The sequence below is a fragment of the Pecten maximus genome, chromosome 4 (genome assembly GCF_902652985.1).
Source record: "Pecten maximus chromosome 4, xPecMax1.1, whole genome shotgun sequence".
Classification (NCBI taxonomy): domain Eukaryota; kingdom Metazoa; phylum Mollusca; class Bivalvia; order Pectinida; family Pectinidae; genus Pecten; species Pecten maximus.
Genome location: NC_047018.1, coordinates 21,438,763 through 21,466,264, shown reverse-complemented (window position 1 = coordinate 21,466,264; position 27,502 = coordinate 21,438,763). Strand labels below are relative to the sequence as shown.

At 37.1% G+C, this 27,502-nt stretch overlaps 1 protein-coding gene and 1 long non-coding RNA gene across 2 annotated transcripts; one reads left to right on the top strand and one right to left on the bottom strand.

Annotated features, from left to right (window-relative positions):
• Positions 1 to 390: 390 nt before the first annotated feature.
• LOC117325488 (multiple epidermal growth factor-like domains protein 11) lies at positions 391 to 27,502 on the bottom strand. The gene is made up of 12 exons (XM_033881743.1): positions 27,393 to 27,502; positions 22,743 to 24,578; positions 22,221 to 22,358; positions 20,637 to 20,845; positions 19,999 to 20,206; positions 14,203 to 14,310; positions 8,976 to 9,151; positions 8,589 to 8,714; positions 8,141 to 8,214; positions 5,212 to 5,748; positions 4,801 to 4,900; positions 391 to 4,351 (listed from the first exon to the last, which is right to left on the bottom strand). Exons 1-12 carry the CDS (start codon positions 27,478 to 27,480, stop codon positions 4,307 to 4,309), a joined length of 3,645 nt encoding a protein of 1,214 aa, XP_033737634.1. The 5' UTR covers positions 27,481 to 27,502; the 3' UTR covers positions 391 to 4,306.
• Positions 15,411 to 18,648, top strand: LOC117325490. Its single transcript, XR_004532274.1, has 4 exons — positions 15,411 to 15,459; positions 17,379 to 17,465; positions 17,839 to 18,225; positions 18,427 to 18,648. It is a non-coding gene; the product is annotated as an uncharacterized LOC117325490 (long non-coding RNA).

Sequence of the window (27,502 nt, the reverse complement as noted above, 5' to 3'; positions counted from 1 at the left end):
GCAGCAATCACACTATGCATTCATTTCTTATGTATGTATAAGCATGTCATTTTGAAATTGTATGTCACATAATATCGCTCCTAGACTTCTAATGGATGTTTAAACCAAATAAGAAGGGTGTGGACTTACAAGCTTTCCAAAACTAACCCCCAAAATCTTTAAAGTAGGTTTTTGTGCCAAAAAAACTAAGTCCACTAAATGGTTAAATGCCACAAAAAAAATCACAAATTTGTTTCCGCATGATTTTGCCACAACATCACTCCTGGATCTCTAGGAGGGTGTGAGGTGTATATTTTTAGACTTACCCCCAAAACTTTAAAGTGATTTTGCTACCAAAAAAGTTAAGTCCATAAAATGGTAAAATGTGAAAAATTCACATTTTTTTCTGCATGATTTTGCTATAACATCACTCCTAGACCTCTAATTAGAAGGGCATGAGGTGTATACTTTTGGACTTACAAGCTTTCCAAAAACTTACCCCAAAAACATTGAAGTTCTGGGGTGGGACGCTGACGCTGATGCCGACACCGACACGGACGCGGGGGTCACAGCATTAACTCACGGTTACTCGTAACCGGTGAGCTAAAAAGTAAGCTAGAAACTGCTTATGAACTCACAATAAAGTAAACATACCCATTACAGCATTATGGTAATCCTTGCTCATCAACTATCTAGTTGACCTCACTAGAAGCATCCAGGAGGTGTTATTGTGGGAGAAAATCAGAGTATCTGAAGATATCCCACTACCTGAGAAGGTGACTCCCATACCTTTCTATATACAGTGCCACCTACCCACTCACTAAGATAAAGGGAGGTAAGTTGTTTGATTATTTAACAGCAGATCTGACATATACAGCAGTGTAACACAATGATGGATAAAACAACTTGTCTTAAGTACAATAATTTTGAGCTGAGCTTGGAAATTGGAGGGGATTTCATGTAGAATCCATATAAATGTTGTGTTTCAACATCAATTATATACATATAGTTCAAGTGGCTTGAAACAGGATCTTAAATATTCCAGTGAAAAATATATATTCAGTTTTCAGAAAACTACTCTCAAGATGAATAAACAGATTTAAAAAATACTTGAAATTGTTTTTTTTTCATTGTCATAATTGTATTTAAGGAGATTTTGACAATTGTTTTTGGCAATAATAATAAACTACAAAAAGATTTACCTATTTTCAACATATATATATTGCATTTCTCACATAAAAGAAAATTTCATACATTAAATAGTTTAATTGATTAAAACATTTTTTTAGGATATATTGTAGATCCTGTATGTTTAACTCACTATAATACTAATTAGCTGATCTCACCAGGTATGTTCACATATTTCATTCACTATGAATTCAGGAATAATCATTTTCTTTGATCTGCTGATCAGAAGTAATTCATATTACTGAGCCTTACAAAGTGGCCTTGCAGAACAGTCGGGGAATACAATGGCACCCATGCAGGAAGAGAGGATAATTATTGCCTCTAGAAGAGAGTGACTCCAACAGATGGGAATAATATTTTAATTACATAACATGGCTCACAATTAAGTTAATTATTTCAGCACTATTTTGAGGTTACAATCGAAATGTTATTGGTATACTTTTTTTTTAAGTGACACAAGAAGAAATAATCACTCACCAAAATGAAATTGTTCCACATCAAACAAACGAAAGAATACCGAACAAAACCATCATTCCAATCAAAAAGTTAAACATACCAAAGATATGGAGACTCTTGATAATGTACTAGGAGAGTAAGACTCGGCTCAGCTTAAACAGATACAATATAACTCATTGGCTGTCATATCTTAACACAAACATAACATGTCATAGACAATTGAAATAACATCTCTGGGTTTCACCTAGATTCTCATAACAAAAAAGAACAAATAACAAAAACAACAAAACAAGAGGCCCATAGGGCCTGCATCACTCACCTAGATATTTCAGTGATTATGGCAAAGCACTCTTCAGTTATATTACTCAGTACAAAATTGATACTTTTCCCCATTTTGGGCTCGGGCCTCTCAGTACAATGCATTGCAGTCAACACTTTCCTTTAACTAATATTTACCTTTCTAATACTTACCAGCAAATGATCAAATCAAATTAAGTTGAAAAGCACTCAACATTAATAACTGATTTTTTATCAGGCCCTGTCCCTCTGAAGGTGATAATCTTTTATTAGGCCCTGTCCCTCTGAGGGTAAAAATCTTTTATTAGGCCCTGTCCCTCTGAGGGTAATAATCTTTTATTAGGCCCTGTCTGTCTGAGGGTAATAATCTTTTATAAGGCCCTGTCTGTCTGAGGGTAATAATCTTTTATTAGGCCCTGTCCCTCTGAGGGTAATAATCTTTTATTAGGCCCTGTCCCTTTGAGGGTAATAATCTTTTATTAGGACCTGTCCATCTGAGGGTAATTATCTTTTATTATGCCCTGTTCATCTTTTATTAGGCCCTGTCCCTCTGAGGGTAATAATCTTTTATAAGGCCCTGTCCCTCTGAGGGTAATAATCTTTTATTAGGCCCTGTTCCTCTGAGGGTAATAATCTTTTATCAGTCCCTGTCCGTCTGAGGGTAATAATCTTTTATTAGGCCCTGTCCCTCTGAGGGTAATAATCTTTTATTAGGCCCTGTCCCTCTGAGGGTAATAATCTTTTATTAGGCCCTGTTCCTCTGAGGGTAATAATCTTTTATCAGTCCCTGTCCGTCTGAGGGTAATAATCTTTTATTAGGCCCTGTCCCTCTGAGGGTAATAATCTTTTATTAGGCCCTGTCCCTCTGAGGGTAATAATCTTTTATTAGGCCCTGTCCATCTGAGGGTAATAATCTTTTATTAGGCTCTGTCTGTCTGAGGGTAAAAATATTTTATTAGGCTCTGTTCCTCTGAGGGTAATAATCTTTTATTAGGCCCTGTTCCTCTGAGGGTAATGATCTTTTATAAGGCCCTGTCCCTCTGAGGGTAATGATTTTTTAGTATGCCCTGTTCCTCTGAGGGTAATAATCTTTTATTAGGCCCTGTTCCTCTGAGGGTAATAATCTTTTATCAGTCCCTGTCCGTCTGAGGGTAATAATCTTTTATTAGGCCCTGTCCCTCTGAGGGTAATAATCTTTTATTAGGCCCTGTCCCTCTGAGGGTAATAATCTTTTATTAGGCCCTGTTCCTCTGAGGGTAATAATCTTTTATCAGTCCCTGTCCGTCTGAGGGTAATAATCTTTTATTAGGCCCTGTCCCTCTGAGGGTAATAATCTTTTATTAGGCCCTGTACCTCTGAGGGTAATAATCTTTTATTAGGCCCTGTCCATCTGAGGGTAATAATCTTTTATTAGGCTCTGTCTGTCTGAGGGTAAAAATCTTTTATTAGGCTCTGTTCCTCTGAGGGTAATAATCTTTTATTAGGCCCTGTTCCTCTGAGGGTAATTATCTTTTATAAGGCCCTGTCCCTCTGAGGGTAATGATTTTTTAGTATGCCCTATTCCTCTGAGGGTAATAATCTTTTATTAGGCCCTGTTCCTCTGAGGGTAATAATTTTTTATTAGGCCCTGTTCCTCTGAGGGTAAAAACTTTGTATTAGGCCCTGTTCCTCTGAGGGTAATAATCTTTTAAGTGAAACCATATTCAGAGCCGGACCAATTATTTGATAAAATTGGTTCCCATTTACCCAAGGATGTTTCTGACTGAATTTGGTCCATATCCACACCGTCTTACATGACTAGTCAAGATTTTAAGGAAAAGTAAGACAACAGACACTGCACCTTGACATAAGCTCACCAATCTTTTGGAACATGTTAGCCAATAAAAGAATGAAATTATTTTCTTAAAGCAAATAATATTTTGATTAATCAAATAAATTTTAGGAATGTGGAAAGCAAAAGATTTTCTAAAGTTACAATAAAATGTATGTTCTAAATCAAAACATTACTGATAATTTTTAATTTGAAAAGTACAGTATAGTCAGAAATATGATTCAAAATCATCTTCTTTTGCTACAACAGTTCATTAACAACAATCAATTACTGAATATTAATGGCAACAAAGGGAGTTTAAGGTAAAACCAGAACAAAAGTTCAGTTGGGATAATACATTGATACTTGTTTTATGGACCTATATATCTGTCTTAGTCCTTTCTAAGTCATCTGTGTCTTTTTTTAATAAGGTTAAGTATTGCTAATTAATTATCACATTTTCATCAAGTGAAATCCTGCATAAAATGTCTCTGTGATGATGTATTCCCTTGGATTCAGCAGCCGCAGCATTTTTGTCCAACCACCAGCTCCACTTTGATATTGTTTGATCGAACATTATACCAAAGTACTAACAGACATTTGCACTTCTCCATTTCCTGTCTGGAAAACAATGAAAACAAAGTGAGAAAAAGCTTGCAAAGACATAGCCCGGTTAATACAAAGAAGTTGTTTAAAAGATTTTAACTCATTTGATCATTAGGCTACACATATTGAATAAGATAGGTTATATCCCAGTTGTTTTAGGCATACAACCTTGGGAAACATTTAATTGGGACAGTCCCAACACCTCGGGGAAAGGAGTTTTGACTGTTGACCACAGTAATTTAAAGGCATGAAACCAAAACTAATCATATATAAGCCAATTTAGAATCAGATTTGAACATCCTTGCCTGATATATCACCAAGCTGTCCTGAAGCAGATGTTGGCAATTACGATTAGAAAGACGATTCATCATAATCGGTTTCTAGCAATTTTCTTGGTAAATGGTCAAAAATACTTAATTTACATTTACATATTGAGAGTGAGGTAAGAAATGAAATTAACCTACCCATCTCCGTGTCAGAGAGGCTGACAATTTGCGGACCATTGGAGTAAAGGAGGGTCTGTTTTCTGGGACAGTGTTCCAACACTGCTCAATACACTGAGAGCTGTGGAATTATACATCATATCACAATATATACTCATTAACAAACCCAGGGAAGCATTGTCAAAATAAGATATATCATAATCAGGTTCAACTGACAACTGTACAAGTGTACACAGTCTAATATTGACTTGTCACAAAATATGGTCTAGATTTTTAATAGATAATGTATTTAAACCTTTACAAAGTACATATGCATTTCCAAATATAAAATGACAATCACAATGCTTTTCTACACATGGAAATAGATTTGCTGTCTTACCAGACAGGTTTAAGCATTAAGTACAATGTAAAAACATTGATCTAATTACTCACAGAAATCTGTCGCAGTCCAATGGAATTGTGAGGTAGCCAATCGGGGCTGTCCCGGTCCGTCCGGGCCGTGGGTTTCTGTGATCAGCAGTACTTGGTCCTGGGTTTCTGTGATCAGCAGTACTTGGTCCTGGGTTTCTGTGATCAGCAGTACTTGGTCCTGGGTTTCTGTGATCAGCAGTACTTGGTCCTGGGTTTCTGTGATCAGCAGTACTTGGTCCTGGGTTTCTGTGATCAGCAGTACTTGGTCCTGGGTTTCTATGAGCAGTATTTGGTCTTGGGTTTTTGTTATCAGCAGTGCTTGGTCCTGGGTTTCTATGAGCAGTATTTGGTCCTCGGTTTCTGTGATCATGTGGACTTGCACATAGGGTTAGACGATCATCAGGACTTGCCCCAGGGGTCTTATGACGATTAGGACTTGCCCCAGGGGTGCTTTGGTCACTGGAACTAGCTGTGGGGCTGGTTAGCTCAGTGGCATCCTGTAGATTTGTGCTGCTACCAAGAGTTACCACTTCCCACAGCAACACACCTATTCCCCACCTGGAACAGGAAATCACACATATTTCCCAACTACAACTTATATATTCTTCATCAACATGAAACATAGCTGTATCACAAGCTTAAGCTGTTTCATGGACTAACGTAATTCCTGTCACTTCCAAACACAACTTCATATATTTATTTTACAACTCCTTACATTGAAACAAAAGCTTATCACATAACTTTGGGTACCACAGGTGACTACTGGTACATTAGGTATCGATCAGGGATATCAGGCCCCAGTCTCATCAATATTCCTTAACTTAAAATATCACATAGGAAACTGCATTATCAGGGTACTAGTTAAGCAGATTTAATAAATCTTCAGTAGTTTTTTACTTTAAATTTGAGTACATGTATATAGGAAAATACATACATGTCAATGGAATTTGAGTACAAAATATATAGGAAAATACATACATGTCAGTGGCATTGAGTTTATAGGAAAATACATACATGTCAGTGACATTGAGTTTATAGGAAAATACATACATGTCAATGGAATTTGAGTACAAAATATATAGGAAAATACATACATGTCAGTGGCATTGAGTTTATAGGAAAATACATACATGTCAGTGACATTGAGTTTATAGGAAAATACATACATGTCAATGGAATTTGAGTACAAAATATATAGGAAAATACATACATGTCAGTGGCATTGAGTTTATAGGAAAATACATACATGTCAGTGACATTGAGTTTATTGGAAAATACATACATGTCAGTGACAATGAGTTTATAGGAAAATACATACATGTCAGTGACATTGAGTTTATTGGAAAATACATACATGTCAGTGACAATGAGTTTATAGGAAAATACATACATGTCAGTGACAATGAGTTTATAGGAAAATACATACATGTCAGTGGCATTGAGTTTATAGGAAAATACATACATGTCAGTGACAATGAGTTTATTGGAAAATACATACATGTCAATGGAATTTGAGTATATAGGAAAATACATACATGTCAGTGACAATGAGTTTATTGGAAAATACATACATGTCAATGGAATTTGAGTATATAGGAAAATACATACATGTCAGTGACATTGAGTTTATTGGAAAATACATACATGTCAGTGACAATGAGTTTATAGGAAAATACATACATGTCAGTGACATTGAGTTTATTGGAAAATACATACATGTCAGTGACAATGAGTTTATAGGAAAATACATACATGTCAGTGACATTGAGTTTATTGGAAAATACATACATGTCAGTGACAATGAGTTTATAGGAAAATACATACATGTCAGTGACAATGAGTTTATAGGAAAATACATACATGTCAGTGGCATTGAGTTTATAGGAAAATACATACATGTCAGTGACAATGAGTTTATTGGAAAATACATACATGTCAATGGAATTTGAGTATATAGGAAAATACATACATGTCAGTGGAATTTGAGTATATAGGAAAATACATACATGTCAGTGACATTGAGTTTATAGGAAAATACATACATGTCAGTGACAATGAGTTTATTGGAAAATACATACATGTCAGTGACAATGAGTTTATAGGAAAATACATACATGTCAGTGACATTGAGTTTATTGGAAAATACATACATGTCAGTGACAATGAGTTTATAGGAAAATACATACATGTCAGTGACAATGAGTTTATAGGAAAATACATACATGTCAGTGGCATTGAGTTTATAGGAAAATACATACATGTCAGTGACAATGAGTTTATAGGAAAATACATACATGTCAGTGACATTGAGTTTATTGGAAAATACATACATGTCAGTGACAATGAGTTTATAGGAAAATACATACATGTCAGTGACAATGAGTTTATAGGAAAATACATACATGTCAGTGGCATTGAGTTTATAGGAAAATACATACATGTCAGTGACAATGAGTTTATTGGAAAATACATACATGTCAATGGAATTTGAGTATATAGGAAAATACATACATGTCATTTGAATTTGAGTATATAGGAAAATACATACATGTCAGTGACATTGAGTTTATAGGAAAATACATACATGTCAGTGACAATGAGTTTATTGGAAAATACATACATGTCAGTGACAATGAGTTTATAGGAAAATACATAAATGTCAGTGACAATGAGTTTATAGGAAAATACATACATGTCAGTGACATTGAGTTTATAGGAAAATACATACATGTCAGTGACAATGAGTTTTTTTGGAAAATACATACATGTCAGTGGAATTTGAGTATAAAGGAAAATACATACATGTCAGTGACAATGAGTTTTTTTGGAAAATACATACATGTCAGTGGAATTTGAGTATATAGGAAAATACATACATGTCAGTGGAATTTGAGTATAAAGGAAAATACATACATGTCAGTGGAATTTGAGTATATAGGAAAATACTTACATGTCAGTGGAATTTGAGTATATATCCTCTGCTCGAGCCTCAGGTGGCATCCATGCTACGTATCTCTGTGGTAGCTGGAAAAAGACACAAGAGATTACAAGGAAAATTATTACAAAAGCACATTATGAATGAAATTCATGGAGTTTTATAATTTTGGTTTGAAGGAACAAGAAGGAAATTTTAGTAATGGTTATAGTAATACAAGAGGACCATAGGGTCAAATATCATGACCTTGAACCTCTTGGCATTGAGAAATAATATTTCAACACATTTGATCTTTGCAACCTTGAATGAAGGTCACTAAATTGCTTAAAGGAGACAAGGTTGGATAGACCAACACTGGACCAGGGGGTAGGTGAGTTAATCAATTAATGAAATGGTGAAGACTGAACATGATATGGATGTGACTTTTAGATAATGAATCTAGTATCGTAAATAATTAGGTTACTTTTTTGGCACGAATTGTTCCATTCTCTGCATCTTTATATTTGACAGCAAAGTGGAAGTTGGCAAGCTTGGCAGTGTAGTCATTGTCGAGGTAAACACTCTGGGCACCCACCAATCGATGAATAATCTAGAAACACATAACAGCTATGAACCATCTAAAAACAATGCATCTTACTATTTTCAAGAGTTATCTAAAATGGTGTTTTAAGCTGCAGGCTAAGTGTTGAACATTTTCCATTCTTTATAATAGAGAGTTGGATAAGATTGTGATGTTTCAAGCTGACCACCATCATGTTTGAATAAATCTTGCTTTCATCATAAACATGTACTGAATAGAAATGAAATCAAAGTATTCCATTTCAATTAGAGATACAAAATGTATATGTACCTTATTGTTGTGTAGGAATATCAGAGCTTGTAGAACATCCACCACAAATTTGACCAGTTCTATATAGCAAAGCTGGACAGTATTGGTGGCAGGGTCACTGGACGACCGCTTCAGATTGGTCAAGTACTTCTTCAGATCTCCGCAAACACATGCTTCAAACACGCTGTGTATGAATCCTGAAATAATCAACATTCTTCTTTAAATTGTATGCTATGATTGCTTATAATTTCATTTTAATTTATCTATTACATATATATACAAATAATTTTCAGGTAAGATATACTAGTCTTTATATATTAATATATTCTAAAATCCTTTGACAAAAGTATTTCCTCTGGTCCTCTGGAATTGGTTATTTACAACTTTTACTGTATTTCAGATCATCAATGGTGAGAGCTTTACTTAACAACCACAAGTCTTTATAGAAAATCCCTACAAAGGGGACAATGGAGTTTGGTTTATTTATCTATTATTATTTTGTTTAACGTCCTATTAACAGCCAGGGTCATTTAAGGACGTGCCAGGTTTTGGAGATGGAGGAAAGTACTGGGAGAAAAATCACAGGCCTACGGTCAGTACCTGGCGCAGAGGTGGAGGGCTAGTGATAAAGCTTCGGGACACCTTAACCACTCCCCCTGTGGACAATGGAGTCACCAAACTTGATCTTGAGGATCTATAAAAATACTGCAGTTTTGATTTGTCCCCTTTGAAGGCTGTAATAGCGGACGTAAAACTAGTTAAATAAATGTGTCCCCTCCCTACAACACCTCAATACAAGTCCTCTCATACCAGGAGGGAGACCATTACAATATGTGGTATAACATTGGTACATTCTTTGGTTGTTTCTAGTTATTGAGATATTTTGTGGTACAACCTTTGTGGCTACCCTATATATCCAAACAGCAGTGTTGTATTTTGTTTGGGGGTTCCTTATCAACCAGTATACCTAGGTAGGTTCATTCACAACAAAATATGACTAGAAAATACAGTACATTAGTGGATTACTCTAAAATCAATTAAAATTTTTTTTTTTTTTTTTTTTTTGAATTTTAATATGCATATAAGCGGGAGTCAGTGTTTTAGTCGATGCAAATACATGGGATTAAAATACAAAGATAAAGAAGAAGAAAATCGGGACCTGATAATTTTATGCAAATAAGCGGGTTATTCAAATAAGCGATATGTATGTAAAGATGTCATACCGTACTTGTACCTTAAAACAATATGAAAATATCTTTGTATTAATAATTAGTTTTACTCTCTTTTATTTGGGATAAAAATATATATTACATATTGTTTTCAGTAATCTAATTTTCCCAATATATTTAATACTGTTGAAAAAATTCTAATACACTGGCCAATCATACTTTTGTTTTCAGTGAATTGAGTTATCAATTAAAAAGTAACAAGAGGCCCAGGGGCCTTAACGGTCATCTGACTCTAAATTAAAACCCTTATATTATTGTAGTATGCATTCTCTGTAGCAAGTATATAGTGGCACTGTTGGCCATGGTGGCCATCTTGGATTTCTGACCGACCCAATAAATAACAACACTTGGTCTGGACCATCTAAGGATAATTTCTGGTAAGTTAGAGCTGAATCCCACCGGTAGAATTTGAGAAGAAGTTTGAAATAGGTGTTGTTCAGGAAAACCATAATTGCGCAATCATGTTACAAAAATGGCCACCATTGCTGCCATAACAAAGTTTTTACGAGGCCGAAAAAATAACAACACTTTGTTGGCCCTCCTTCCTTAATATCCTCACCAATTTCCAGCTCAATGGCACCAGTGGAACTGGAGAAGAAGTTTAAAATGTGTTTTTCAAGATGGCTGCCATGGCAGCCATCTTGGATTTCTGGCCGACCCGATAAAGAAGAACACTTGGTAAGGACCATATCAGGATCATTTCTGGTAAGTTAGAGCTGAATTCCACCGGTGGAATTTGAGAAGAAGTTTGAAATAGGTGTTGTTCAGGAAAACCATGATTGTCCAATCATGTTACAAAATGGCCGCCATATTGCTGACATGTCAAAGTTTTTACGAGGCCGAAAAAATAACAACACTATGTTGGCTCGCCTTCCTTGGCATCCTCACCCATTTCCAGCTCAATGGCACCAATGGAACTGGAGAAGAAGTTTAAAATGTGTTTTTCAAGATGGTGGATATGGCGGCCATCTTGGATTTCAGACCAATCTACAAAATAACAACACTTGGTCGGGATCATCTCAGGAACATTTCAAGCAAGTTTCAGCCCAACAGCACTGGTGGAACTTGGGAAGAAGTTTAAAATGTGTTTTTCAAGATGGTGGTTATGGTGGCCATCTTGGATTTCAGACCGACCCAAAAATAATGAAAAACAAGAGGCCCAGGGGCCTTAACGGTCATCTGACTCTAAATTAAAGACCCTTATATTATTGTAGTATGCATTCTCTGTAGCAGGTTTAGAGGCACTGTTGGCTATGGTGGCCATCTTGGGTTTCTGACTGACCAAATAAATAACAACACTTGGCCAGGACCGTCTCAGGATCATTTCTGGCACCGTTGCTGCCATGTCAAACTTTCTACGATGCCGAAAAATATCAACACTTTGTTGGCTCTCCTTCCTTAACATCCTCACCAATTTCCAGCTCAATGGCACCAGAGAAACCGGAGCAGAAGTTTAAAATGTGTTTTTCATGATGGCTGCCATCTTGGATTTCTGACTGACCAGATAAATAACAACACTTGGTCAGGACCATCTTAGAATCATTTCTGGTAAGTTAAAACTAAATCCCACTGGTGGAATTTGAGAAGAAGTTTGAAATAGGTGTTGATCAGAAGAACCATGATTGCGCAATCATGTTACAAAATGGCCGCCATGGCTGTCATGTCAAAGTTTTTACGAAGCTGAAAAATAACAACACTTTGTTGGCTCTCCTTCCTAAACATCCTCACCAATTTCCAGCTCAATGGCACCAGTGGAACTGCAGAAGAAGTTTAAAATGTGTTTTTTTAAGATGGTTGCCATGGCGGCCATCTTGGATTTCTGACAGGCCTGAAAAATAACAACACTTTCTCAGGACCATCCTAGGATCATTTCAGGCAAGTTTCAGCTCAATCTCAACAGTGGAACTTGAGAAGTAGTTTCAAATGTGTTTTCAAAATGGCGGCTGTGGTGGCCATCTTGGATTTCAGACTGACCCGAAAAAATAACAACACTTGGTCGGGATCATCTCAGGATCATTTCAGGCAAGTTTCAGCTCAGTAGCACTGGTGGAACTTGAGAAGAAGTTTAAAATGTGTTTTTCAAGATGGCGGCTATGGCGGCCATCTTGGATTTCGGCTGACCCAAAAAATAACAACACTTGGTCGGGATTATATCAGGATCATTTCAGGCAAGTTTCAGCTCAATAGCACTGGTGGAACTTGAGAAGAAGTTTAAAATGTGTTTTTCAAGATGGCGGCTATGGCGGCCATCTTGGATTTCGGACCCACCCGAAAAATAACAACACTTGGTCAGGACCATCTCAGCATCATTTCAGGAAGTTTCAGCTCAGTAGCACTGGTGGAACTTGAGAAGAAGTTTAAAATGTGTTTTTCAAGATGGCGGCTATGGCGGCCATCTTGGATTTCAGACCGACCCAAAAAATATCAACACTTGGTCGGGACCATCTCAAGATCATTTCTGGCAAGTTTCAGCTCAATAGCACTGGTGGAACATGAGAAGAAGTTTAAAGTGTGTTTTCAAAATGGCGGCTATGGTGGCCATCTTGGATTTCGGACCGACCCGAAAAATAACAACACTTGGTCAGGACCATCTCAGGATCATTTCAGGCAAGTTTCAGCTCAATCCCACTGGTGGAACTTGAGAAGAAGTTTGAAATGTGAAAAGTTTACGCACGACGCACGGCGCACGACGACGGACGAAGCATGATGACTATAGGTCATCCTGACCCTTCGGGTCAGATGACCTAATAACAACACTTCCTCAGGACCATCCTAGGATCATTTCAGGCAAGTTTCAGCTCAATCTCAACAGTGGACCTTGAGAAGTAGTTTCAAATGTGTTTTCAAAATGGCGGCTGTGGTGGCCATCTTGGATTTCAGACTGACCCTAAAAAATAACAACACTTGGTCGGGATCATCTCAGGATCATTTCAGGCAAGTTTCAGCTCAATAGCACTGGTGGAACTTGAGAAGAAGTTTAAAATGTGTTTTTCAAGATGGCGGCTATGGCGGCCATCTTGGATTTCAGACCGACCCAAAAAATAACAACACTTGGTCAGGACCATCTCAAGATCATTTCTGGCAAGTTTCAGCTCAATAGCACTGGTGGAACATGAGAAGAAGTTTAAAGTGTGTTTTCAAAATGGCAGCTATGGTGGCCATCTTGGATTTCGGACCGACCAGAAAAATAACAACACTTGGTCAGGACCATCTCAGGATCATTTCAGGCAAGTTTCAGCTCAATCCCACTGGTGGAACTTGAGAAGAAGTTTAAAATGTGTTTTTCAAGATGGCGGCTATGGCGGCCATCTTGGATTTTGGACGTACCCGAAAAATAACAACACTTGGTCAAGATCATATCAGGATCATTTCAGGCAGGTTTCAGCTCAATAGCACTGGTGGAACTTGAGAAGAAGTTTAAAATGTGTTTTTCAAGATGGCGGCTATGGCGGCCATCTTGGATTTCGGACTGACCCGAAAAATAACAACACTTGGTCAAGATCATATCAGGATCATTTCAGGCAGGTTTCAGCTCAATAGCACTGGTGGAACTTGAAAAGAAGTTTAAAATGTGTTTTTCAAGATGGCTATGGTGGCCATCTTGGATTTCGGACCGACCCGAAAAATAACAACACTTGGTCGTGATCATATCAGGATCATTTCAGGCAAGTTTCAGCTCAATAGCACTGGTGGAACTTGAGAAGAAGTTTAAAATGTGTTTTTCAAGATGGCGGCTATGGCGGCCATCTTGGATTTCGGACCGACCCGAAAAATAACAACACTTGGTCAGGACCATCTCGGGTTCATTTCTGGCAAGTTTCATCTTAATCCCACTGGTGGAACTTGAGAAGAAGATTGAAATGTGAAAAGTTTACGGACGGCGGACGGCTGACGGCGCACGGCGGACGACGACGGACGAAGCACGATGACTATAGGTCATCCCGACCCTTCGGGTCAGATGACCTAAAAATCTTCTGACAAATCAATTACGTAATTAAGCAGAATTTTAATTTACTTACTTTCATTTTCACAAAGCCCTATATAGGAAAGGATGTTTCTATGTAGATTTAGGTTTCGAATCACTTCAACATCATGGAGAAAGTCAGCCTGAACTCTTCTTTGTGTAGCTGTTAACAAAATAGTGATAAGAAAATTAATGTTTAACATATATTCTCTAACTTGTACTTTGCACAAACATGGAGCCAAAGGTGTAAAATTGACTATGTCTACACATGTAAAGTTTGGAGACTCATCTGTCTGTGAACTTTTTATATGGCAAAAATAGCAAAACAAGAACTTGAAAATAATTATTAGGACAGGCGTAAATATATTTTACATAATGGGAAAATGAACTACACTTGAAATGCAGTTCAAAACTTTTGTTCATTTTTGGGTATAAATTGCTAATCATGGGGTATTGGCCCTTACCATGTGGCAAATATGCTACATTGTGAGGCTATGACAAGAGCTGATCAGTAACTATCGGGCTGTCAACCATTGGATAGAAATATGCTACATCGTGAGGCTATGACAAGAGCTGATCAGTAACTATCGGGCTGTCAACCATTGGATAGAAATATGCTACATCGTGAGGCTATGACAAGAGCTGATCAGTAACTATCGGGCTGTCAACCATTGGATAGAAATTTGCTACATCGTGAGGCCATGACAAGAGCTGATCAGTAACTATCGGGCTGTCTACCATTGGATAGAAATTTGCTACATCGTGAGGCCATGACAAGAGCTGATCAGTAACTATCGGGCTGTCTACCATTGGATAGAAATTTGCTACATCGTGAGGCCATGACAAGAGCTGATCAGTAACTATCGGGCTGTCAACCATTGGATAGAAATTTGCTACATCGTGAGGCCATGACAAGAGCTGATCAGTAACTATCGGGCTGTCTACCATTGGATAAATTCAAATATAACCTTGGGTGAGTGTATGGGGCCATATCAGCTAATGACTGAACAATACGTTTTTCCTAAAATTTATGTCACGAAAAATACTAACTAATACTTATTATTTTACGGATCAAATTTACGCGACCATGTCAAATTGTCAATGGCCCACGAAATAGCGAAAATATCATACACAGGAAAATAACCGGCTATAGAGCATATCTTTGTCCTGCAAGAAATCCCACCCCTCTTTGAGTCAGAGTTCATGTGGTGTCCCCTGTGGGGATATGATAAGAACAGGGGTTTAGAAAGTAAGTGTGGTAAGAGTAGGGGTGCAGAAAGTAAGTGTTGTATATGAATGTGGTAAGAGTAGGGTGCAGAAAGTAAGTGTTGTATGTGAATGTGGTAAGATTAGGGGTGCAGAAAGTTACTGTTGTATGTAAATGTGGTAAGAGTAGGGTGCAGAAAGTAAGTGTTGTATATAAATGTGGTAAGATTAGGGGTGCAGAAAGTAAGTGTTGTGTGTGAATGTGGTAAGATTAGCGGTGCAGAAAGTAAGTGTTGTGTGTGAATGTGGTAAGATTAAGGGTACAGAAAGTAAGTGTTGTGTGTGAATGTGGTAAGATTAAGGGTACAGAAAGTAAGTGTTGTATATGAATGTGGTAAGATTAGGGGTACAGAAAGTAAGTGTTGTATGTGAATGTGGTAAGAGTAGAGGTACAGAAAGTAAGTGTTGTATATGAATGTGGTAAGAGTAGGGGTACAGAAAGTAAGTGTTGTATGTAAATGTGGTAAGAGTAGGGGTACAGAAAGTAAGTGTTGTATGTGAATGTGGTAAGATTAGGGGTGTAGAAAGTAAGTGTTGTATGTGAATGTTGTAAGATTAGGGGTGCAGAAAGTAAGTGTTGTATATGAATGTGGTAAGAGTAGGGGTACAGAAAGTAAGTGTTGTATGTAAATGTGGTAAGATTAGGGGTGCAGAAAGTAAGTGTTGTATGTGAATGTGGTAAGAGTAGGGGTACAGAAAGTAAGTGTTGTATGTGAATGTTGTAAGAGTAGGGGTACAGAAAGTAAGTGTTGTATATGAATGTGGTAAGAGTAGGGGTACAGAAAGTAAGTGTTGTATGTGAATGTGGTAAGATTAGGGGTGCAGAAAGTAAGTGTTGTATATGAATGTGGTAAGAGTAGAGGTACAGAAAGTAAGTGTTGTATGTGAATGTTGTAAGAGTAGGGGTACAGAAAGTAAGTGTTGTGTGTGAATGTTGTAAGAGTAGGGGTACAGAAAGTAAGTGTTGTATGTGAATGTGGTAAGATTAGGGGTGCAGAAAGTAAGTGTTGTATATGAATGTGGTAAGAGTAGAGGTACAGAAAGTAAGTGTTGTATGTAAATGTGGTAAGATTAGGGGTACAGAAAGTAAGTGTTGTGTGTGAATGTTGTAAGAGTAGGGGTACAGAAAGTAAGTGTTGTATGTGAATGTTGTAAGAGTAGGGGTACAGAAAGTAACTGTTGTATGTGAATGTGGTAAGAGTAGAGGTACAGAAAGTAAGTGTTGTATGTAAATGTGGTAAGAGTAGAGGTACAGAAAGTAAGTGTTGTATGTAAATGTGGTAAGAGTAGAGGTACAGAAAGTAAGTGTTGTATGTGAATGTGGTAAGAGTAGAGGTACAGAAAGTAAGTGTTGTGTGTGAATGTGGTAAGAGTAGGGGTACAGAAAGTAAGTGTTGTATATGAATGTGGTAAGATTAGGGGTGCAGAAAGTAAGTGTTGTGTGTGAATGTGGTAAGATTAGGGGTGTAGAAAGTAAGTGTTGTATATGAATGTGGTAAGATTAGGGGTACAGAAAGTAAGTGTTGTATATGAATGTGGTAAGATTAGGGGTGCAGAAAGTAAGTGTTGTGTGTGAATGTGGTAAGATTAGGGGTGTAGAAAGTAAGTGTTGTATATGAATGTGGTAAGATTAGGGGTACAGAAAGTAAGTGTTGTATATGAATGTGGTAAGATTAGAGGTACAGAAAGTAAGTGTTGTATATGAATGTGGTAACAGTAGGGGTACAGAAAGTAAGTGTTGTATATGAATGTGGTAAGATTAAGGGTACAGAAAGTAAGTGTTGTATGTGAATGTGGTAAGTGTAGGGGTACAGAAAGTAAGTGTTGTATGTGAATGTGGTAAGATTAGGGGTACAGAAAGTAAGTGTTGTATATGAATGTGGTAAGATTAGGGGTACAGAAAGTAAGTGTTGTATGTGAATGTGGTAAGATTAGGGATACAGAAAGTAAGTGTTGTAAGAGTAGGGTGCAGAAAGTAAGTGTTGTATGTGAATGTGGTAAGATTAGGGGTACAGAAAGTAAGTGTTGTATGTGAATGTGGTAAGATTAGGGGTACAGAAAGTAAGTGTTGTAAGAGTAGGGTGCAGAAAGTAAGTGTTGTATGTGAATGTGGTAAGATTAGGGGTACAGAAAGTAAGTGTTGTATATGAATGTGGTAAGATTAGGGGTACAGAAAGTAAGTGTTGTATATGAATGTGGTAAGATTAGGGGTGCAGAAAGTAAGTGTTGTATGTGAATGTGGTAAGTGTAGGGGTGTAGAAAGTAAGTGCTGTATGTGAATGTGTAAGATTAAGGGGTACAGAAAGTAAGTGTTGTATATGAATGTGGTAAGATTAGGGGTGCAGAAAGTAAGTGCTGTATGTGAATGTGGTAAGAGTAGGGGTGTAGAAAGTAAGTGCTGTATGTAAATGTGGTAAGAGTAGAGGTACAGAAAGTAAGTGTTGTATGTGAATGTGGTAAGAGTAGAGGTACAGAAAGTAAGTGTTGTGTGTGAATGTGGTAAGAGTAGGGGTACAGAAAGTAAGTGTTGTATATGAATGTGGTAAGATTAGGGGTGCAGAAAGTAAGTGTTGTATGTGAATGTGGTAAGATTAGGGGTGTAGAAAGTAAGTGTTGTATATGAATGTGGTAAGAGTAGAGGTACAGAAAGTAAGTGTTGTATGTGAATGTGGTAAGATTAGGGGTACAGAAAGTAAGTGTTGTATGTGAATGTGGTAAGATTAGGGGTACAGAAAGTAAGTGTTGTATATGAATGTGGTAAGATTAGGGGTACAGAAAGTAAGTGTTGTATGTGAATGTGGTAAGATTAGGGGTACAGAAAGTAAGTGTTGTAAGAGTAGGGTGCAGAAAGTAAGTGTTGTATGTGAATGTGGTAAGATTAGGGGTACAGAAAGTAAGTGTTGTATGTGAATGTGGTAAGATTAGGGGTACAGAAAGTAACTGTTGTATGTGAATGTGGTAAGAGTAGAGGTACAGAAAGTAAGTGTTGTATGTAAATGTGGTAAGAGTAGAGGTACAGAAAGTAAGTGTTGTATGTGAATGTGGTAAGAGTAGAGGTACAGAAAGTAAGTGTTGTATATGAATGTGGTAAGATTAGGGGTACAGAAAGTAAGTGTTGTATATGAATGTGGTAAGATTAGGGGTGCAGAAAGTAAGTGTTGTGTGTGAATGTGGTAAGAGTAGGGGTACAGAAAGTAAGTGTTGTATATGAATGTGGTAAGATTAGGGGTGCAGAAAGTAAGTGTTGTGTGTGAATGTGGTAAGATTAGGGGTGTAGAAAGTAAGTGTTGTATATGAATGTGGTAAGATTAGGGGTACAGAAAGTAAGTGTTGTATATGAATGTGGTAAGATTAGGGGTGCAGAAAGTAAGTGTTGTGTGTGAATGTGGTAAGATTAGGGGTGCAGAAAGTAAGTGTTGTATATGAATGTGGTAAGATTAGGGGTACAGAAAGTAAGTGTTGTATATGAATGTGGTAAGATTAGAGGTACAGAAAGTAAGTGTTGTATATGAATGTGGTAACAGTAGGGGTACAGAAAGTAAGTGTTGTATATGAATGTGGTAAGATTAAGGGTACAGAAAGTAAGTGTTGTATGTGAATGTGGTAAGTGTAGGGGTACAGAAAGTAAGTGTTGTATGTGAATGTGGTAAGATTAGGGGTACAGAAAGTAAGTGTTGTATATGAATGTGGTAAGATTAGGGGTACAGAAAGTAAGTGTTGTATGTGAATGTGGTAAGATTAGGGGTACAGAAAGTAAGTGTTGTAAGAGTAGGGTGCAGAAAGTAAGTGTTGTATGTGAATGTGGTAAGATTAGGGGTACAGAAAGTAAGTGTTGTATGTGAATGTGGTAAGATTAGGGGTACAGAAAGTAAGTGTTGTAAGAGTAGGGTGCAGAAAGTAAGTGTTGTATGTGAATGTGGTAAGATTAGGGGTACAGAAAGTAAGTGTTGTATATGAATGTGGTAAGATTAGGGGTGCAGAAAGTAAGTGTTGTATGTGAATGTGGTAAGAGTAGGGGTGTAGAAAGTAAGTGCTGTATGTGAATGTGGTAAGATTAGGGGTACAGAAAGTAAGTGTTGTATATGAATGTGGTAAGATTAGGGGTGCAGAAAGTAAGTGCTGTATGTGAATGTGGTAAGAGTAGGGGTGTAGAAAGTAAGTGCTGTATGTGAATGTTGTAAGAATTGATCAGGAGTGTTTTTAGTACAGTATCTTGTAACTTATTGAAATGATGTCAAACCAGACACCTGTCACAAGACGGTTATGCAGGAAACAATTATCAAAGTTGGACTTGATACAGAAATTCTAAATTAAAGTGGATGGTGTATGACCTTGATCAAGAGCCTCGACTTCAAAGTAGAATTGGATGGATTTTTTTTTACACATAAGTTGATAATTAAATTGGTGGAGGTAGATCTAGATATAACCACAAGTTTGAATGGTGAATTAACTTGACACAGAACCTTGATCACTATATATAGTGGACTGTGGATGCATGAATTCTAAAACAAATTTTTGACTATCAGAGTGGACTGCAGATGAACTTTTACACAGAACTTTAACCTTTCAATGAACCATGACTTACCTTTACAGAGCAGCTTGACCATCACAGTGGACCTAGACAGTGTGTGTTGCAGACTACCAATTTTGACCATATAGAATAGCCCTTTCATCTCAGTTGTCCCAAGCTGGAGGTCAGCGGGGTCAATGGTCAGACTGCCCATTAGTGTACTAGAGGATATCATGGAAATAGGCTGGTCACTTCCTTCTACAGAAGTCTTTCTTACAGATGTCTGTATATCAAAAACAAAAACATTGCTATTTTAAAATTGTAAGTTTTTTAAGTCATATTTTAACATGTTTCTCCATGAAACTTATTTTCTTACAAAATATTATGATAGCTCCTATAGCAAATATCGGTGGTATTTGATTTCATCATCTCACAAGACTATTTAACCTTAGTTATGTGCTGAAATCTTATTGTGCTAAAATAGCTTTGTTTACAGTATGTAGATACAAGTATCATTGTTGTCAGGTTTTCAATATGTCAGTCTTACAGCCACCAAAATATACAGCTTTTTTAGATTATGCATAAATGTATCTAAAATTAAGATGGAAAAACTTCTCACTGAGAATTGGGCAGGCAAAATTAATAAAATGTATAAGAAAGGTTCTGCATTTGTGGGGACAGTTTAAACCTCAGAGGCCCCTATGGCTGTCTACCTGGTAGTTCTGATGGCCATCTTGAAGGCTAGTTTCATTCTTCTTCTTTAGGGTGCATGCTCCAGGGCACCTACCACGTCTGTGACAAACAGCACCAATGACAATGACAATGATGGTGAGGAAGACACCTACAGTAGCACTAGTAGAGATAGCAATGGTACTTCTCTCACTGTCTGGTTCCTGTGTGTAATGCACAATCCTTAGTGACTCTGGAAAATATATGCAATTACTTTTTTAATATATAGGATGAAAAAACCTGTACATTAGTGATTTTACATTCCCAATCAACTTTGATGATTTGATAATTACTGGTACATGCATTAAAACTTGTGACTGCCTCAGTTAATAAACATGAGTTGTCAGAACACAACATAGCTCGCCAAGTGGTTGAACTTTATAATTGGTTTTTTAAAAGCAGGTCAAAGTTCATGGTCAAGGTGATCATCTTGTCCAGAGATGTAGTACTTATGGAAAGGCCTTGCCATAGGGGACACACATCAAATACCTAATTTTTTTTTTATAAAAACTTTAACCTAGCAGTCAATGGAAGAAGCCTACACTGCGGATGCTAATGCCATTGATGCCAAAACCTGGGGTAAAGCAATAGCTCCACTGGTTTTTGGCAGTCTAAACATGTACAAAACTCTTAAGCAGAATCCTAACATATTCTAAGCATAACCTGATGAAATTGGGAAATACAATAGCAGACTTAAAGGAAACATGGAATGATATAGCTTCAAACTCGTATACATTGTGTATTTGCAGCTCCAATGAAAATTGCCATAGCTAATGTACAGTGAGAGTGAAAAGCACAAGTTGCATCAAAAAGCTCATTTTACACTTTTGCGTATATCAAGTCCTTATGAGTTCCTTATGAATAATGTTCAATACACACCTATACACAATACACACCTATACACTCAAATTGTATGCAAATATAATGTATATGAAATTAACATGCTTCACATGAGTACTAAGTGTATTCCTAATTTATTAAACAGATGGCTGCTTCCCACTGTTTTCCTCACTAGAGCAGATTCCATAGTGTGAACATCAACCTCTACATGGATCAAGTACTACTTCTGCTGGCAGGGGTTCCTCCAACTCTAGTACTGAACCCCCTAGCCTTTTTACATTGGATTCCATCATTCCATTATACATAATTCTAAGGACTTATTAAAAATCAAATTAAGGAGAAACTCATTTAAAATCCTCTACATACATTTACCCTAAAATCTTGAAAATCTTGTCATCTTTCTGTCAAGAACAGGAGCTGGTTTCGAAAATAAGTTATAATTTCAATATTTTGTATAGAATTGACTTATTAAGTTATTATAATTATACTTCTAAATCAACCTTCAGATCTGTGTATAAAGAAAACATCATGTATACAGTGTACTTTGGAGTGATGCTCTTCAGGTCAGAAAGTCCAGTAACTGTAGGCAACTCTTTATTGTGTTTCTTTTGAATACAATGTACTGAGATTGTCTTTTAACAAGTTAGTCTTGAAAACAAGCAATAAAATCTTTCTAAATAAAAGAATATAAGCATCTTTATTTTAAGTACTTAATTGCTATTACTCACTGCGCTGACAGTTATAGTTGGTCCAGCCTTCGATACAACCCAGTAAACAAGTTCCATTAATGGCGTCACACTGTGTATTATCTTTACAATTACTGCAGGACATTTTACAATCAAGGCCAAAATATCCAGGCTGGCATCCTACAACATCAGCATTTTATAGTTTAATGTTGAAAGTGTTAATTATAACCACTGTTAACATAATAAATCATAAATGAAAGTACTTAGTGTTGTGAACGAATTTTTGGTCACATGAGAAAGAGATGTGACCTTTCACTACCAGCTTTTGTTTGTCATTGTATATACATCCAAGCTTAAATACAACAAACTTAAATACAATTTTGAGAAAGTGAACTTTAACATTTATAAACATTGATAAAAATTCTCAAAATTCACCTTGATTTCAGTGAAAATGTAACACCTTAGTCTTGCTTCTGCAGTTTCATCTCCGAGATACAAAAACATTATTTGATGTATTACATCAGAACTCAACTTAGGTGATGGCATGATATTTTTATTACTTACTACTGGCACATTTGTGTCCGGTGTGACCCGCTTCACAGCCGTAGGTACACACACCAGTTCCCTGCTCACAGGTGTCATTGTGACAATACCGACATATCTCTTCACATCTGTTACCGTAGAAACCATCCTTACAGCCACGACAGAAACCCAGGTCTCGTTTGCAGTCCTTCAGGCACCTGGGGCTACACTCTACGTCACATTGGTTGCCATAGTATCCGGATTTACAGTCACGACTGCAGTACCCCGTCACAAGATTACAAATCCCATCCATGCAGTTAGAGTTACAAACTTTCTCACATGTGCTTCCAAAAAAACCACCTACACAACCCGACACACAATTTCCTTGTTCATCGCAGGACTGGAAGAGACATGTTTTGCTGCAGACACCAGTGCAGTATTCACCATAGAATCCCTGTCGACAGGGTACAGCACATTTACCATCTCCTTGATGACAATTATCACAGTTCTCTGAGCAACGTTTATTGCAATTTGGACCATAATAATTACGTTTACATCCATAAGAACAGTTTCCTGTAAGGTCACAGAGGTCACCAAAACAGTTATCATGACATGTTATGTTACAAAATGCTCCATGGTAACTATGCCGACATCCTTCAGAACACTCTCCAGTTTCCTTGTGACAATACAGGAAGTTACTGTAGGAATTTCTTTTGCAAAATTCGCTACATTTTATTTCACACTGTGGTCCATACCATCCTGGTTCACATGAACCACACGTATTGTTTTTAAAATCGATACAGCTACGACAATGTATTGGACAACTGGACATACACCAGGTTCCATACCATCCTTTTTCACAACCTTGAAGACAATACCCATTTGTATCATTACAAGGAATATTTGAACAGTGACCACACATATTATCACACTGGTTACCATAGTAACCGTCCTTACAACCACCAATACAATGCCCATTTGTAATATTACATCCATTTGTACAGTTTGGTGGGCAGTGAAGACATTTTGAATCTTTGGAACTCCAGTAAAATCCATTTTCACAAGTCTCACAATAAATATGATTCCGATTAACTTCTTCACAACGTCTACAATTTGAAATGTTGCATCGCTTGTTACATCTGTCTCCATACCAGCCCACCATACACCCAGCGAGACACTTACCATTTTGCCCATCACATGTTTTACCATCCACTGTGTCTAATAAGCATGTATTACTACATTTCTCACAAATTCCATGTGAGGTGAAAAATCCATCATCACATATCTTACATTCTTTAACTTTCTGCACTCCATGGAATACTTCTCTGCACTGAGTGCAGTTGTCTACAGGGCAGAATTTGTCACACAAAGTACCAAACCACCTAGACTCACAGCCTTGGTTACAAACTCCATTGGACGAGTTGCAGGCTAATTGTCCGCCTACACAATGGTCGCTGCAATTGGTACAGTTATTGATATATGGATTCCAGTATTTCCCTGGTACACATTCAGAACAATAAGAATCATATTGTGTGTATGCACACGATAAGCAGTCAGCAAATGTACATCTCTGATGTTCACAACTTAAACCATGATGATTTTCTTTACATCCAAAAACACAACGTCCAAATCGGTCACATTTCCTGTTTTTACAAGTGTCACTGCACTGCTGTAAACAGTCTGTACCGAAATGGCCATCTTTGCATCTTGTACATATTTCCTTTGAGTTGTTGTAAATACAGGCCTTACAATATATGATTGAACACACCTGACCGCAAGCTTCCCCAAGATAGCCATCATTACAACCATACAAACAGTGTGAGGTTTCTTCCCTGCAAAACTCTTGTCCATAGCGACAATTTTCACTGCACACAGACTCTGAAGATAAATCATTGAAATATCATTACAATCAACTCAAAAACAATAACAAATTACTTTTCATACACAGAAATGTTTTAAAAAAACACACAAAATATATGTTTACTTTATTTGTCATCTAGATTTAATACAAATTAGCCTAGGGGGGCAAACATCAGTTTGACACTCAAAGTATGAAGAATGTTTATTGAAAAATAAAATAAAATGGGAGAGTATAGCAATTTTACAGCACTGCGATAGAGTTTATTAGTAGGCATTATCTTATAGTGAGATATATATGATACAATATATATACATATGTACACACATCCACATATTACACTCTAGACCAATTAGGTAACTAAGGTTAGCCTATTGTCAGTATAATGTAGCCGGTTAGGGCATCATACTAGTATACTATTCTGTCCATGTATGACATTTCAGTCTGAGGCACTATAAAGATGTCCTTGATCGAGTGGGCCTGTTCATTATCACCTTAACACTAACAAACATCCAACAACTCTACTTTGGAGCACTATGGCCTTGAAGATGGGAACTAAACATAGGGTTTAGACTTCATTTTTATTGAATTTATGGTGGTATAAATGCAATGGAAAACATTTTATATTCTATGCAGTGATTTATATCACCATAAACACTATAGCAGGCACCCACCATTGAATGATCTTTATTGGTTCTATGAAAGACTGATCTCTAATTTCTCCCTTCCCCTCTTAATCATTTCATTACATGGAGAACCTATATGTGAAGTCTAAGAAAGATCCAAGAACTCTCTTAGATATATTGATAGAATATTTCTACTGTCAAATTCCAGGATGGCCACCTGTCCTCAATCTTGATTTCCAAATCTGACTCAAAATTCAATGGACATAGTAAGGGACCAAGAGGAAGGAACCTTCATAAGAAATTTGAGAAAGATCCATCCAATACTTATCAAGAAATAGTGATAACAAATTTTCATTCACAAAATCCAAGATGGCCACCTGTCAGTCATTTTGTTTTTCTGATTAATCCTAAAATCAAAAGGGCATAACTTGGGAGGAACCAAGGAGAACCTACAATTGGAATATGAGAAAGATCCATCTAGTACTTCTCAAGAAATAGTGATAGCAATTATTTTCAAGGATGGATGGGCAGATGACAGACTAATGGACGATGATGATGGTGCGCTTAAAATGCAGTTCAGTCACAGCATTTACATCTTTTTTTACAAATTTCAAGGAACTTGAAGCCAAAGCTCTACAAATTTAAAGGTACCAAAAAATCCTCAGACACCACATTTCACCAGTATTCATATCTATAAACAGATAATTTGTGCTTCCCATGCTGTCCGAAAGCATCCCACAGGATACCAGGCCCATTCGCTACCACTGAATGTAACATGCACCAGGGGTAATGTAACCTGCACTGGAGTTAACGAAGTGGTCATCCATCCAAGAGCTGACCATGCTTGATTCTGCTTAACTTCAGTACGTAGACACAACTCCCAACCTCACAGCCACACTAAGCTAGTCATTGGATTGTATTTACATTTGTCACAACAGTTGCCCATTGGCTAAATGTTAATCTGGGTTGCATCTATGAGCGTATAGATGCAGTCAAGATCACATGTCATGATTTTTATATCATTTTGATCAACATCATGGAAATTCTGCGCTATACAAATGAATAAATGCAGTAAGGATAATGCTCAAGAACAATTGTGTTACTAACTTACTATGACGTCATTTTGGCACAATGTTCATAATCGCCATAGCAAGGCTTTGAACTATGTATCAGATTGGTTGCAAATCAATCACAGAAAAGAATTTGATTTAAAAATGCTATTCTTTCAAGTGAACATACATGGAAATAGGTGAAAAAAAAAGAATGCATTTATTTGAGAAATACAGATTTTAACAAAGATAAATGTAAATATAACAATTAAACACTTGTTATATTGTATTTATTGACAATATAAATGCAATCTGGGTGCAGAGATAAATATTCATGGTGCCCTAATAGGTGCCAATCTATTTAGCAAACAGAGCCAACCACTTCTTCACAGGATGGGGCTGCTCCAAGTGCTCCTGTGAATGCTGCGATAGATTTCTGTATAAAAAGGCGAGAGTGACAGCGGAGGGAGAATTCTAGTTTTACATGCCTTGGTGATGCTTTGCTGGATTCAACTGGATGTTCTTATGCGAGAGCGGTGTAACGAGTTACTCTGTAAACAGTAACGATGTCATTTGAACGTTGATGTTGCTGAATACAGATAGCCTGAAATTATGGTGTTGAATAGCGTTTTCTTAATGACCCACTCTACTTTTTCTCTAAACTCTGGTATTGTGGATGGGGTCTGCCGCTACCTTTAAGGCACCTATACTACAGAGGGTACAGGACTTCCAAAGGTTTTGCTACAAGCCAGGAACCTTCACATCATACAATAGGCAATTTCTTCCATGGTATCTGTCAAAATTATTTGGGTGCATATTTTTCTGTATAAACCAAAGCTTAACTGCTATATGGCTGTGGTATAAATTGCCACCGGCTGGAGGTGGCACTTCAAAAAACGTCATCTTTTGTTATATAAATAAAATGGTTAAGCAGGAAAATCTGAATAACAGCTATCAATGTAACTGGTTTTTAGACAATTGAACTATGTCAGAAGGTTTAGAACTTCACATGGTGATAGTTCGAGGGAAAAGAGCAAGCAGCAGTCTACTGGTAGCCTACACTGACATGCAAGTGTCTGACTGTCAGATCTAGAGCGTCATCACCCATGGGTCACATCAGATATTGAACAGCTACCTGCGGTAAAGAGATCACACTTACCGACTTCAGTTACATTTAACAAAAATACCAGTAGCACAGACAAAATCAGCTCTGTAGAAGCATGCGGATGTCCTTGTAACGTTCTCATTATTTTTCAGAAAGACCTTCCC